This window comes from Phalaenopsis equestris, unplaced genomic scaffold (genome assembly GCF_001263595.1).
Source record: "Phalaenopsis equestris unplaced genomic scaffold, ASM126359v1 Scaffold001084, whole genome shotgun sequence".
In the NCBI taxonomy this organism is placed as follows: domain Eukaryota; kingdom Viridiplantae; phylum Streptophyta; class Magnoliopsida; order Asparagales; family Orchidaceae; genus Phalaenopsis; species Phalaenopsis equestris.
Genome location: NW_018165523.1, coordinates 217,104 through 231,985, shown reverse-complemented (window position 1 = coordinate 231,985; position 14,882 = coordinate 217,104). Strand labels below are relative to the sequence as shown.

Below are 14,882 nucleotides of genomic sequence, written 5' to 3'. Positions count from 1 at the left end.
ATCCCAAAAGCTACGGTGAGAATGAATCATGCTACAGAAAAAAATTACCGCACACAAAAAAAAACACAACAAAGACACTATAACATTGACAACACTAGGGTGCTCGTACAACAACAAATCAAGAAACCAAAGGATCAGATGACGGATGCCCTCCGAGAGGCATGGTCTTTGGAAAGGAAGCAGAATCCCTGAGAGGATGTGCTAGCAGCCAACAATCGAAAGGTGCCCTTATGAAAAAGGAAAGAGATTCTCAGTACTTTGATAGTGTTGTGTAGGCACGGATCGATAAACAGAAGTTCGGGCGCATTGAAGCTCTTTGCCAGCCAAAGAATGTGTTTTCTCGACAGATTTCTCAAATTGATCCCCCATAAAGATTCAAAATCCATGCACTGAAATCGTACAACGGCGGAACTGAACCGATCGACCACATAGCATCCTTCGAGAAGACCATATGTTTACGGACGCACTAAAGTATCGCCTCTTCACCACGCTGAATGATTCAGCACTTAAGTAGTTCAACAGATTGCCACCAAGGGTGATCACCTCGTTCACTGACTTCAAAAGGATGTCTTTGGCACAGTTTGTGTTGCCCAAAAGTCCCTGAAAAATTCACATGACCTTTTGAAGATAAGGCAATGAAAGAATGAGAATCTCTCCTCCTTCATTACTCGATTTCTGAAGGAGATGTTAGAAGTGCTGGATCTAGAACCCGCATTAGTACATGCCAACAGAGCCCAAGTTGATGAAAGGAAGGTCTGTTTCGGTATGCTCTAGGCCTGTTGCGACTGAAGACCTTAACCGAGTTGATGGAGCCAACCAACAACCACATATCGACCAAAAAATATAACTCCCCCCTCCCCCACACTTCCGTTAGAGCAGAGTATTCCACACGTCATCTAAAGAAGATGGCTCCAAAGGACGATAAGCAGAGAATGAGGGATGGTTCACGTCCTTCTGCTCATTCACGTAATTAAGACAATTGCTTGCCAAGAGAACACAAGGAAGCCGACAATCCCTATACACGTGGGAGCCATGCCAGATATCCTAACCAACGATCGACTCGGTATAATGAGTGTTCGCTGCCTCGTCACCAGATGCCCAAGACAATTCGTTGAGGATATCAATGGCCGAGAAGTGGCCATCCTTCAAAGTGTACATATTTGCATTAATGGTAAAAAGAAAAGTACAAGTAAAAGCCAAAGACCAAATATCCCCATGAACAAAAATAAGAAGTGGGTGATTATCAGCTAAACTAGATAAAATAAAGTATTCCTTTAAGGCTAACTGGGAACTAAAAACGAGCCACCATGTTGTTAGATCTAGTAGTATGGAAAGAGCGTCTGCACAAAATTTGTCAAAAAAGTCATCATTGGCCCGAGGAGTTGTTGTTGCCAAGCCCTTTCCTTCATTGAGCACCTAAGAAACTCTATAACATTAAGGTTGTCCCATTCCACGATTAAACCATTGCATTTGGTCATCCAAGGCTAGATAACATATTGGATATGAAGAAACGCCTGCAATTCCACCTGTGAGTTATCCCAGTGAAACAGATTGTGCTCGACGGCCAATAAGCATTTGCACATTTCATCCCAAAAAATTATCCTGACACTAGCAAGTGTCGAAGGAAAATTAGCTGCATCAAGAAAGAAAAACTCTAAGATAACTCCCATAATGAACACCAGAGCTAACCTCTGGGATCTGAAGAAGTACTGCACATACCATCGTGATCACGACCGCGACACGAAGGATTGTAGACACCTCTGAAGTCTGATCGAGAAGTTGATCAAAACTGACAAAAAACACCCAGAGCCAGGAAAAAGCTCCAACGGAATAGATTTCGGATAAAATAGTTTGAGCGCATACAATTCACATTGTTGGCGTGACCCCAGCTGTCTTCAAAGGAGATGAGAATTGTCCCACCGAGCCTGCCTGAAAAGGCTTCGGTAAAGAGATTTGTATGCAACCGCCTTTGATACAAAACGCAGCCACCCCATCCCATCCCATCCCACCCCATCACATTCACCGGCGCGGATTTGTCTACCAAGAGAAATACTTATAATGATTATATATTCAATATCGCCTTAATAAGCAACTACATATTGGTAGCAACCTTATCGACACTAGAAGCTCCGTGAAAATCATGTTCAAAAAGTAGTTTGACGAGATTGGCCTAGGAAGTGAACGGCTGACAACTACTATAGCACTCCATGGCTTCTCAGCGAGAGAAAAAAAAATCCTAGAAAGCATACTTAAGGCGGTCATTTGAGGGAAAAATTACAAATAATTCACCAACATGGATGATTTCCCAGTGGTTGATTCACCTCCAACCAACAACACCATCTCCGATCGGCCCCTTCTCAAAAACCATGTGGTGGTAAAGTTTTCGGGCGACGAGGGGTCATCACCATCCGAAGCAACCTAGAGTAGTCCCAGACCTGCTACCTCAAAGTTGTCGGAAGCGTGGAGCAAAAGCTACTTGATCTTAAAAATAATTAATTAGCATAATTAGTAAAGGGATAAAAATTTTATTAATATGTATATTTTTATATAATAGGTGTTCAATGAAAGAGTTGCGACTTGAAAAATAAGTTGTGAAGAACATCGAGGTGAGTACTCATATTTTTATGCTATAATATCATTGTGTATCCTCTTGACCAAATGCATTAACTGATTACTGTCACTTGTTATATTGAAATCATTGCAAAGTAATGTTTTTTTTTTCATTCTATTGAAATTTATTCATATTGTAGAAATGACTTGTATACTCATAGTTATTTAAATTATCAAGTAAATTAAATATTATACAAGTATAGTGATTATTATGTAAATGAGAATAAAATAATCTTTATAAGATGGTTATATCCATAGTATGTTTGCATGTGCATGACACATGAAGAAATTCACTCATTTATGGTACTAGTGGAGAAACTCTAAAAGATCCGTGCACGTAAATAAAAACGATTATTGATATTGATGTGTCTTAGATGACACAATTTTAGACGGTGCTCCTATGACTTTTGTACGTATATAAATTTAGAGACATGCTACAAATATAATAAAACGCATTGAATATTATAAACTATCGTAAATAAATCATATTTTAAAAAATAAATTGTCTGTTGCTGTTATATTGATTTATAATATCTTTGACTAGCATGCTTACCATTCTTTTTTTTTTTATATTATTGTAATTTGAGGGTATGAGTATTCACTAGCTTTATTTAACTTACTGCTGTTTTAAGCTATCATTTCAATTTTAAATTGTCTGATTAAAAAACAAAAAATAGAAGAACATTTTTATAGAAAACGTGAACGAACTATATTGAGGTAAATTTAACATTATTACTTTAATTTACTTTCTTTAATAAATCTTTAATTTATAAAATATAAGTTATAAAAAATGAATATAAAAAAAAATTTAATTTTGAAGCCCCAAGGCCATTTCTTGACAATTAAATGGTCTAGAAATAAAACGACCCTGATAGAGTTTATTTTGACATTTTTCTCCTAAACATATAAAATTGCAATTTGTATTATATAGAAAAAACTTATTTTGACTCGTTGTCGATAACTACGAAACAACATGGCTGCATTGAATGAGGTGGTTCAAGAAATATATGATGTTACATCATGCTCAACAAAACTAGCATGCCAGCTTTTTTCGATAAATAAGAATGAATCAAGGGATAGAGAGTTTCAATTCATTTTCAGACCTTAAGGTTCTGCATGTGATCCAACAGCTCTTTGACCATGATGCCCGCATAATTTACTACAGTGGGGATGTTAAAAATAAAATGTCCATGCTTCTTCTCTGACCTGACATAAATATTGCAGTATTATCCATTCTAGAGAACAAATGATTGCATGTACATAAAATTTAATCTTGACGTGTAAAGATTAAGTATAGAATACATACTTTTTAATAATAGCAGAAACTATGGCATCCTTGTTAGAAAGCACTTCAGGTGATGTCTGAGATAACGAAAGAACAAAGATCAATATCAGCGTGTAAATCTGTAAAGCCTGAGCTACAGCATTATTCAATTCTATTTGTTGACTATCTAGTCAAAGACAGCACGGGTAAAGGTTCATGAAACATTATTTAAACATTTACTATCAAGCTGAAGGCATGTCAAACGTGAACAACAGTACAAAATTAATAAAATGAGTTCAATGTGTCACGATTGCTGGATTCAATTCAACTCATCCTCAATTTTTAGGGCATATTGTATTATTTGTATTGATAAAATAGAAGGATAAAACATTACTTCAAAAATGCTTTTTCATGAACCCGACATCCTCATTTTTAAATGCAAAAGAATTCAAATTACAGTACATGAAACCCAAAGAAATTCTTACAGGCTAAACTGAAACCAATATTTCTATCTAATATATTACAAAAGAATTAATCATAGAAAATGAATAACAGACCTTGTGAAAGTACATCGTGCATGTGACGTTGAGTTGAGGTCGCAACCTTATGTACTGCACATCACCAATCTCCAATTGTGTCAGCACTGTCGATAAAACCTGCAAACAACCCAAACAGTTGTGAACAGTAATCCTATGGTTCAGTGATCTTCAATCTATCAACTAAGCAGTATGGAAAATCGAAAGGAAAAATTAATTTTACTTTTTCTTCCCCGAAAAGGCTGCTGCCACCACTCAAGCCTTAATAGCCTCGTTGCAATTAGGTAAGCCAACGGTTCCCACGTTAAATACTCTAGTTAGATCTCCAATATTCAATGAAACTTTGAATTCTCAGTATATTTATGAAGTAAAACATTAGCCGCATTATCTTAATCTCTAATTGAATTACTAATGTTACTTTAACATCTTCATTTTAAATAAAATTACATACAACTATCTAACCTGGATAAAACCAGAGAAACAGAATCTACAAGCTTGAAATGTCGCTTCATGATTTAACTAATGTATTTCGCCTCAAATAAATAACTATAGCACACCAAAAATTTCTTTTACACTACATGACAAATAAAGTTTCAGTGATTTATAAAAAGGTTTTTCTTCAAGTTATAGTTATTTAGTCATTTTGTCATGTATTTTGGCATAAAATAAAGTCACTGCTACCACCAAAAAATATCCAAATTGTTTTGCAACTTGCAAGAGTGTTTTCAATAGTCATGAAGAGATGTGTATTACACGGGTGCCTAAGGGCAATTTAATCTTTTGTTATTTATTATTGTTATTTATTATTGTTATTTATTATTATAGTATAAATAGGGCTAATTTGTTTAAGGTTTGGGTTATGCATGAGATTGTTGTCCAGAGTCATAGGGTAGGGTTTGAGAGAGACTTCCTACCTCTCAAATTATAAGATTTGAAAGAGATCAACTACCTTTCGAATTGTAGGTACTTATCTTATGTTCGTGTTGACTTGTTTCATGTTCTTGTAATATATTCATTTATCCAAATTTCTTTGAAAAAAAATCTTCTACGATCCATGAACGCATCAAGCTTCTTGCCACTGCCCCAAAGAGGCAGCATTTACAATAAAAAAATTCTTGTATATACATCGAAAATACTGAGAAAGATACTCAAGAATGCGCCAGTAAGGAAAAAAACTAACAAAGCAAGAGCTACATCATTTAAGAAAATCATAATATACGCTTGTAGAATAAGCATAATATACTTTATGATATCGAATTGGGAATGGAAGATAAGGATGGTGACTAAAATAAAACAAAGAACAAACCTCTTCTTTAATATCAAATTTAAATGATACGGCTTCTTTAATTAAGTAGCCAATACTCTCGTCTAAGTTAGTGTCCTTCACGAAAATTTGACATAGAAGCTTGATTATTTGATATTCATCAACCCCATCACTGCAAGCATAGCCATTTAGTATGTTATGGCTCACCCTATAAAGAAAATAAAAAGGGAGATGCGCCTACCTATATAAAAGGCTACGAAGCTTATAATAAGTAGAGTTATCAAAAAGAAGATGGCAAATGGAATGTCTTCCATCCCTCCCAGCCCGTCCAGTTTCCTAACAAAAGCGCCAAGCTAATGAGTAGGGAAAAAACATGAAAGAATAGAAATTTTCATCATACCTGGATATACTCTTCAATGCTTTCTGGCATGCTATAATGGATAACCTGAGTAAAAACAATGCCATGAAGTTTACAGCTAAAAGGCAACATGAAAGCAAAAAAAAAGGATGTAGAAATTTGAAGAGAAATCACCATCCTACTAGGTTGTTGACTAAAAATGTTATCATTTCTGAAGATTTTATACAACCCATAAGAACTTCCCCAATGGAAATTGTCCTTGAAAAATGCCAAATGGAATTATAATGCCCAAGTATATGGGTGATAAGTAATGGAGATTAGGAAGGAAGGAACAAATCATTCAAAGCAAGGATAGGAAGCAACTAATGATCACAAGCTCAAGTGGTACATTCTCTGTCCAAGTGTGAGATGAAAGGTTAAACTCCGTGATTCCAAAAAAAAAAGTAAGAATCAATATCACCTAAGTTTCTTATGCTAATGAAAGGGTAACATTATAATGCATAGAGTGTTGAGGAGTGCAACGCAGAGCTGAGAAAGCAAGGAAGAAGAAATACAGCATCAACGTCGCTTTTGTTAAGGCCCATGCCAAACGCCACAGTTGCTACAACCTGGACCAAAAGAAAAAGCAAAACATAATAGACAATAAACATGGTTCTCTTATAAATTTAACTTCATCGATACAGCCAAAACTATATCTCACCACTCTAATTTTGTTAGAACAGAAGAGGTCCTGAGTTCGAATTCTGTCCATTGATGGAATACTGCTGTGATAAACCTTCAATGGAACCCAGAAAATTTCAAGTGAACTTTTACCATCATAATGGCACATGAAGCTAATAGATTAAATCAGAACCCATTTTAAGAAAATAGTGTAGCTGCTAACCTTACTAGAGATATTATTATCACAAAGAAATTTGTTCACCAACTCGGTTTCTTTCTGCAGCAAATAATAATAAAAAAAAGGTATGGTTAAAAGAAAATATTTTATAGACATCAGCAAAAACTTGGCAGCAGATTGATCGCTACGCTTAAAGATAAATAAACTCTGACAGGATATAAATAAACCAACTCAACATTTAATCAGTTTTTTAAGTTATTACGTACAGATTGCAACCATACAATTGCCACTATGGCTGGAACAAACATTTTGGAAATGGCCAAATGTTGCATTTCTGGCACTAATATATTTTATATGTAAATTTATATCATATTATATAGCACAATCTTATTAGTTTTTTATTAATGTCAAGTTGGCAAGAGAATGGAATTGCATTCATATTGAACCAAACCCAACATCGACCAAGCCATACAATTGCAATCCAAAAATAAAAGCAAAGCAGAAATGAAAACCATACATTACCATTCTAACTTGCATTTCCACTTCTCTGACACAAGTTCGCCTCCGCTACAAATACCGGAAATGAAAAGTGCACCTATCCATGGCATACTGCAGAAGGGAATGTCTCAACTGCCATGAAAGAGGGTTTGTACTCACAAAAACCTCCCCGAGACCCTAAATTGCCGTATGCGGCTATCTCTGGGTCTCGCAGCTGTAGTTTGATCCCGCTTCTGTTACAGTGTCGCGATCAGGGATATTTAAGCCAGGTGAAATGGAAAATGAGAGCGGGGAGAATGAAATGGAAATGCAACATTTAATGTAATCACACAAATTCTACCTGTTAGATCCAATCGACCCGCTACATGCAGAGAAAATTGTGGAGTTGATTAAGATTAGTGAGAATGTGTGATTAGTGGGAATAATTAAGAATTAATTAAGTTAATTAAACTTATAACTTCATCATTTTTATATCTTTCCATCCATCTAAAAATTCATGTATAGTGTTGTATATAAATTTGATCAAACGGACGTGTAGAATTTTATAAGATTATATCAGTCGAATTCTAAGGGATGTTAAATTTGGTATAAATTTTAAAGTTGCCAAAATTTTATGTGGTTCTCAAATTTTGGGTGTTACAGCTCTCCCCTCTTTAAAAATGTTATCACCGATATTTTTGAGTTCACTTCGATAGAAAGAGATGTTTTTTTTGCATTTTTTCTTCTTTTTCACATGCTGTTTCTTTTTAGCATGTGTTTCTACTTTAACTTGAAAAAAGAAATTTTCCTGTTTCTTAACTTCCTAATATTAGTTTTTAAAATAGTTTCAGGCTCTTTGATATAAGTTAGATTTTTTTGTACTTCAATATCTTTAAGTGAACCTATTTTCTCAGTATTGCAATGTGAAACACATCATAAATATCGGGCATATCAGCATGTAAGGCTACTCTGTAAGCAACGGGACTGATCCTTTTATATAATTTCAAAAAGATTGATGTGCTTGAAACTCAACTTGATTCATTGGCCAAATTTGATTGTACCATTCAATGGCCTGAGTTTTTAAAATAAAAAATCATTAATTTTAAATTCTACTGCTTCGTACTTTGGGTCATAATATTTATGTTGTCGATTATGAAAAGCTATCAATCTGTCCTTGGTTAACCTGATTTTCTTTGTGGCTTCATGAACTTACTTAGGACCTAACATTTGACATTCACCCACTTCTACCCAACATTGTGGGGTACTGCAGTTTCTGTCATATAGTGCTTTATTGTAGGAGAACTTGATCATTGAAATGTGATCTTCCCTCTAAAATCAAGTACACAAAGCCTCAAGGTCTTCCAATGCCTGAAATGTCCTTTTCGATTTTCCAAAAGGATCTGACCGAAAGGGACCAAATTGGTCACATGCTATAGTGAAGAGACAAAGGATATGGGAGATGGCAGATTCATCTGACTCACAACCACTCTTTGTAATGGTGAGTAGGACGGGTGTCCGTATTATGAACACATTGGTCCTGGCCAGAGAACCAATCCGTAGCAGCCATTTCGCCTGTCGACCCAATAACAGCTACAGAAGGCTAATGCAACATAGGCTCAACCGCCTGAGAATGTTCAAGTTCAATCGCTAGAGGATGTTGCACTTCTGCCTTTGGTTTGCGAGACCATCGAGGTGGATGCTTTTCCTCTTGCCAGGGAGGGACTATGTACATCGAAGATGGAAAGATTAATCGGTAAAGAAAATATATTTGTTAAAAAACTAACTTATCCTTCACTCTACTGACACTTTATTCATTTTTCATATGAGACCGTGCAAATCATCGAGACGCTGCTGACCACGGGAACTTCTGCTCCTGTCCCAGATGAAGTCACACGGGGCCATCAGCCGACCCCAATGGGCATCAAAAGGGAAACCAACGAACGGTGGGTTCCCACAAGTCGTTGGACTGTCTTATTGGATGAGACGGTGAAATCTTTTGCTCAGGCATTCGACCTTCAGAGGAAATCTGACATATTAGATTTGAAGGAGCTGGCAGTCCTCTATGCAAACATGGAAACCCTTCAGGCCGTAATGACGACTCTTCAGAACAATGTGGCGTCAGTCCGGGAAACTAGCTCGATTTCTCATGTCTAAACAAAAGAAGAGGGAATAAATGAATATAAGTTTGGGAGGCGTGCGTTATATGTAATTCTAATGGGTCGAAGTCTGATGTTGCCTAAGACAGCCAAAGACCCAACTGTAAAATATTTTTTATCATAAATAAAAATTTAATTCGACACTTGTGTGTATAGCATTCGACCGCAGTTCTTTCTTAACTCGGACTTCAGCTATGCAATGATAAATTTTAAGGAGGTTGGTTTCCCCTGACCATGGAGTTGGGCTGAGTATGCTTCAACCATCGTGGACGTCCTGTGGACGGCGGGTCAGGAGAAGTATCTGTACAACCTCTGACCCCTAAAAATTTGTTAGTTGGTTGTCCAGTTCCCACTGCTCAGTTATGTTGCGAGACACCATAGGGTCATGAAGGTCGAGTCTAAATCGAGGGTATTCAGAAAGCAAGCCAAAGCGGCAAAAGTTTGAACAGTTGAGGCTAAGGATCGACTGAAAAATGTAGAAGCTGACATCTGAGTGGGTGTCTGATATTCAAGAAGAGAATGTCGAACTAACAGAGCAAAAGGCCACCATAAAGACGGCCAAAGAATTCATTGATACTGAGGTGGACCTGCTATAAAAGGGTAGAAAGATAACGGTCAATCAGTTCAAAAGGGTCGGGATGGTCGACCCCAAATACTCCAATATACAAGAATTCAAGAAGCACTTTTACGATCCCTAGACGTCGGAAGACCAAGGAGACTCAGAGGGTGATAACATGGCAAACGACGGATCATCCAGTATAGGCCAGATGACTCTTAGACTTGGGTTCCGTCTGGATATTTTTATACATGTAAAACCATATGATTGAATGAATAGAATATGTTCTTTCAGTCATTTTACTTGTGTTACCCTTTTATTGATCACGTTATTTTGTTCGTCGTCGCTTCAGTTAATTCATGATAGTTTCGCCTAGCCCACATCTTAGCTTTTTTCACTGAAGAGCTGAGCGTCGATTTAGCTTGTGTATGGTGATTGAGCATCGTGGTGTCGCTGAGCGTCGATCAAGAATTCATTGATACTGAAGTAGACCTGCTATAATAGGGTAGAAAGATAGCGGTAAACCAGTTCAAAAGGGTTGGGATGGTCGACCCCAAATACTCCAATATAAAAGAATTCAAGTAGCATTTTTACGCTCCCTCGACGCTGAAGACCAAGGAGACTAAGAGGGTGACAACATGGCAAACGTCGGATCGTCCACTATAGGCCTGATGACTCTTAGACTTGGGTTCTTCCTAGATATTTTTATACATGTAAAACCATATGATTGAATGAATAGAATATGCTCTTTCAGACATTTTACTTGTGTTACAATTTTATTTATCACAATATTTTGTTCGTCGTTGCTTCAGTTAATTAATGATACTTTTGTCTGGCCCGCATCTTAGCTTTTGTCACTCGAATTTGAGGGTTGATTCAGCTTGCGTACGTTGATTGAGCATCGTGGTGTCGCTGTTAGTCATTCAAAATTTTTGTTAACCATTTGGATGTCATGCACCGAGTTAGTTTATTTTGGGTGTCAACTCTTAGGTGGACCTAAGTTTTTGATTGATCAAACCAAAATTTTGTTTGGCAGATCTACACCTCGAATGGGGTAGTCGCCGATAGTTTTCTCGAAACCCTTCGCAAAGCCTTATCGCTATTGGGCTAGTAAACAACTCTTAAAGTTAATTCTCAAAACTTAAAATTTTAAGTTTGAAGAGTTTTGCGACTGAGTGTCGGAACAATTCTTGCCTTTTTAGGCTACTTTAGTTGTCTGAGTATCGTCTAGATGATTACCAGAGCGTAGTTTAAATCTGAGGTTGCAATATTGCAGTTACTTTTTTCTTAAGAGTATAAAAATGAAATAAAAATTCATATGGTATAAAAATTAAAAATGAAAGGAAGGAATAAAACTCCTCTTATATTTCTCAAATTTTAGTGCAATATAGTTAGCTTTCAAGGAAAGAATTTTTTAAATCATTCACGCTCCAAGTTTGATGAATCATTTTTCTGGTACATGAATTTAGCTTGTAAACTCCTGCAGCAACTTTTTGATTAATGATGTAGGGCTCGGTCCAAGTCGATAAAGCTTGCAGACTAATTAACCTTGTGTTGCTAGATCAGCTTTCTTCAAAACATGATCACCAATCAAGAATGCGTTCTCTCGAACATTCTTATTGTATTATCGAGCTGTTCTTTTTCTTCCTCATGTCGGAATGCTGCATTGATTCGAACTTCCTCAAATAGATCGAGGTCGAGTGTCATTCCTTCACCGTTTATCTCCTGCCAGTCAGTGAGATTCACCACTTCAGAGAAAGAGCCATGACGACTCTTTGACTATGGTGGTTGTAGTGGACCAGCAACATTTTTTCCGTCGCATGGGAAAGCATATAAGGAGTTTGCCCGGTCATTGAAGATGGCGTCTTCCAGACGGCTCACGAGACGGATGGAGGTATGTCTGCCCAATTACCCCTTGCTCCTTCGACCTTCTTCCTTAATTGATTTAAGATTATCTTATTGGCAGCCTCTACAAGTTCATTTGTCAACCTCTACATGTTCATTTGTCTGGAGATGATTAACTGACAAATTTCAGGTTAATTCTATTACTTTGACAGAAATCATTTGCACTTTGATTGGCGAACTATGCTCTATTGTCGGTTATGAGTACCAAGGGTAAGCCATACTGACAGATGATGTTCATCTAAAAAAAATTCGTGCAACATCTACAATAATTCTAGCTAGAGTCTTTCTCTCTATTCACTTTGAAAAATAATCCACGACAATTAAAAGGATCTTTCACTGGCCTTTTGAAGGGGAAACAGACCAAGGATTTCAAGTCCCCAAACAGCAAAGGGCTAGAGACTAACAATCGGTAGTAACTTTTGGGTTGGTTGATGCGTAAAGGAGCATATTTCTGACACTGCTCTCATTTTCTTGAGAACTCTTCTGCATTCTTCATGAGGTTCGGAAAGAAGTAGTCATGCCTCTAAACATGATTTTTCCTCTGAAATACTGCCACATTCGCTAGCATATATTTCCCGAAGGATCTTTTTTTATCTCTTTCTTTCACACATCTTAGGAGGAATAAGTTGGTAATGGACTGACGTTGAGGTGATGACATGCTACGTCTATTGATATGTCTGGCGTCTCAATGGTCGACCAGGTTAATACATCATGATGCTCCTACGGAGTTTGAATCGATTGATCCTCTTGCCCTGCATCAAAAGTTTCACTGATTAGAAAAGCTTTACCAGGCTCGTCGAGGGCAATGGGAATCTCAATTTTAGTTTCGTCGGTTTCAAGACCCCCCTCTCGTTGGTGATGGATTTCCAATGCTACTTGTTCTATACTATCGGTCGTCTGTAGATAGCACTTCAAGACTGCTCCATATTTCCACGAACAGCCACTATTTTCTTGTCATACGAGAACTTCACTGCCACATAAAAACTAGATAACACTACTCTGAAGTTATTCAGCAACAGGAGACCGAAGATCGTGTTGTATGTTGGTAGCACATCAACAACCAAGAAGTCCTTCATATTAGTAAATTGACTGTCACATTCTCCCCAGGCGACTGATAGCCCAATTATACATCGGGTCTCCTTTCGTTCACTAGAAAACCATACAATGGGACAGTTGACGCAACAAGGCGATCAGCTGACACTTTTTTTTTCTCAAAAACTGTTTGAACAGTATGTTCCCCGAGTTACATGTATGAACCAAGATACTACTTACCTGGTAGTTGTTGATCATCGTCGTAACGACTATGGCGTTGTTCTAGGAATTCCCTTGCAGAGGCAAATCCACATCAGTAAAGGTGATCGAGGAATGGGGCTTTGATTTTAAGGCAAGCAATAACACAGTATTCCCTGATAGGAGCCTCTTATGGCCGGCTCTTCTAACCGAGTCTCCCCCCAACATAGCTAGCACTATCCCCGCAATGTGGATAAGTTAGCTCAGACAAACTTATTCAAATCATCTTTTGCAAGTGTATTCCCTTATCGTTTGGTTTGTGCTCCGAGAGCCACAAACTCCTTGAGCTTTCCAGCATTAATCGATTCTTATAGCAGAATTTGGACGTGTTTGCATTCCTCTGTGTCATCACAATGGTAATTACTATAATTACAGAATTTGTTGGTGTTCAGAAGGAAAGCTTCGACTTTCATCGGCGGAGGCTTCTGGATGTGCTCCTTGTCCTGAATAGTTTCCACCAACTCTGTCGTTGAAACCCTCAGTTAAGTGGGTTTTGGCGTTCCTCAAACGCCAGTCGATCAATCGTTGAACCAACTTCATCATCATGAGTTTCAGTTGGCTTATCTGTCACCATGAGACAACTGACCTCTTTCCTATTTTGGACAAAAGGTCATCCTTCTCTTTCCACTAGTCATCTCACAAGACTTTGTCCGAGCAGCGGTCAGATTTTTATCATTTGAAACAGACAGGTTAACATATTCCTCAGCCAAAATATGATCATTGGCCAATCGCAGAAGTTCGGCCAAACTATAAGGTTTTTGTAAACCAAGGAATTATGTAAATTGGGCACTCCTCATCCCTTGTGCTAGGGCGGCCTTTGCTATCACAAGCTTCAGGTTCCACACTTCCAACATCTGCTTCTACAACCATGCGACATATATCTGAAGGCTCTCATTCGGCCCTTGTTTGACGTACCATTACAAATCTAAATCCTTTCAAGGTTTTTGGGCACTAGCAAACTGCACCATGAATAGCTTTTTGAGCTCACCAAAGGAAGTAATAATTCCGATCGAGAGTCCATTGAACCACCTAAGGGTCGAATCTCTTAATGTGGTGTAGAACAGTCGGCACTTCAGTGCGTCATAAATTTGAAAAGGCATATAAAAGACTCAAAGGATGCAATGTGATCGATCGGATCGCTCCGGCCATTACTGGGCTCCAAAACATGGAAACTAAAACTTCTCAAGGGGTTCTGCATTAGCAATCTAGTGGAAGAATGCATTCTCTGGTCGGCGATGGACTTCTAGTTCCCCCACTTGTTGTCTGTTCCTTAGCAAAGAACCAGCACTTTTTTAATACTAGTACTCTTCCATTTGCTCCGCTCCTTGAGCCGTTTGATGCCCTTGGGGCTCGGATGCTTAAGAATTTTGTTCTGAAAGAGCTTGTGCTCTCCTTTCAAACACAACGCAGGTCAATTCTACCATTTGCCCCGTTGTTTGGTCTTGGAGTTACTGAATTTGTTGTTGCACGAATTCTAAAACGAAATCCATATTAGAAGTTCCGACAAATAAATTCAAACTCCGTGACGCGCTTGTTGACTTCATTTTTGGTGAGGTCTTAGTCTCCTACTCTTAGAACCTAGGATCTAGCTTTAGGAGTTCTTATTGACAATCCTAGCGGACTAGCAA

At 37.8% G+C, this 14,882-nt stretch overlaps 1 protein-coding gene across 1 annotated transcript in view; it reads right to left on the bottom strand.

Moving 5' to 3' along the window:
- LOC110033071 (ATP-dependent DNA helicase Q-like 5) overlaps window positions 1-14,882 on the bottom strand; it is a 125,641-nt gene that overhangs the window by 63,989 nt on the left and 46,770 nt on the right. Inside the window, exons 7-15 of the mRNA XM_020736932.1 lie at window positions 6,916-6,969; window positions 6,733-6,807; window positions 6,587-6,640; window positions 6,075-6,119; window positions 5,916-6,010; window positions 5,717-5,846; window positions 4,432-4,530; window positions 3,917-3,972; window positions 3,714-3,816 (exon numbers count right to left, since the gene is read on the bottom strand). Of these exons, the coding sequence (XP_020592591.1) occupies window positions 3,714-3,816; window positions 3,917-3,972; window positions 4,432-4,530; window positions 5,717-5,846; window positions 5,916-6,010; window positions 6,075-6,119; window positions 6,587-6,640; window positions 6,733-6,807; window positions 6,916-6,969 (711 nt within the window). The remainder of the gene's footprint in view (window positions 1-3,713; window positions 3,817-3,916; window positions 3,973-4,431; window positions 4,531-5,716; window positions 5,847-5,915; window positions 6,011-6,074; window positions 6,120-6,586; window positions 6,641-6,732; window positions 6,808-6,915; window positions 6,970-14,882) is intronic.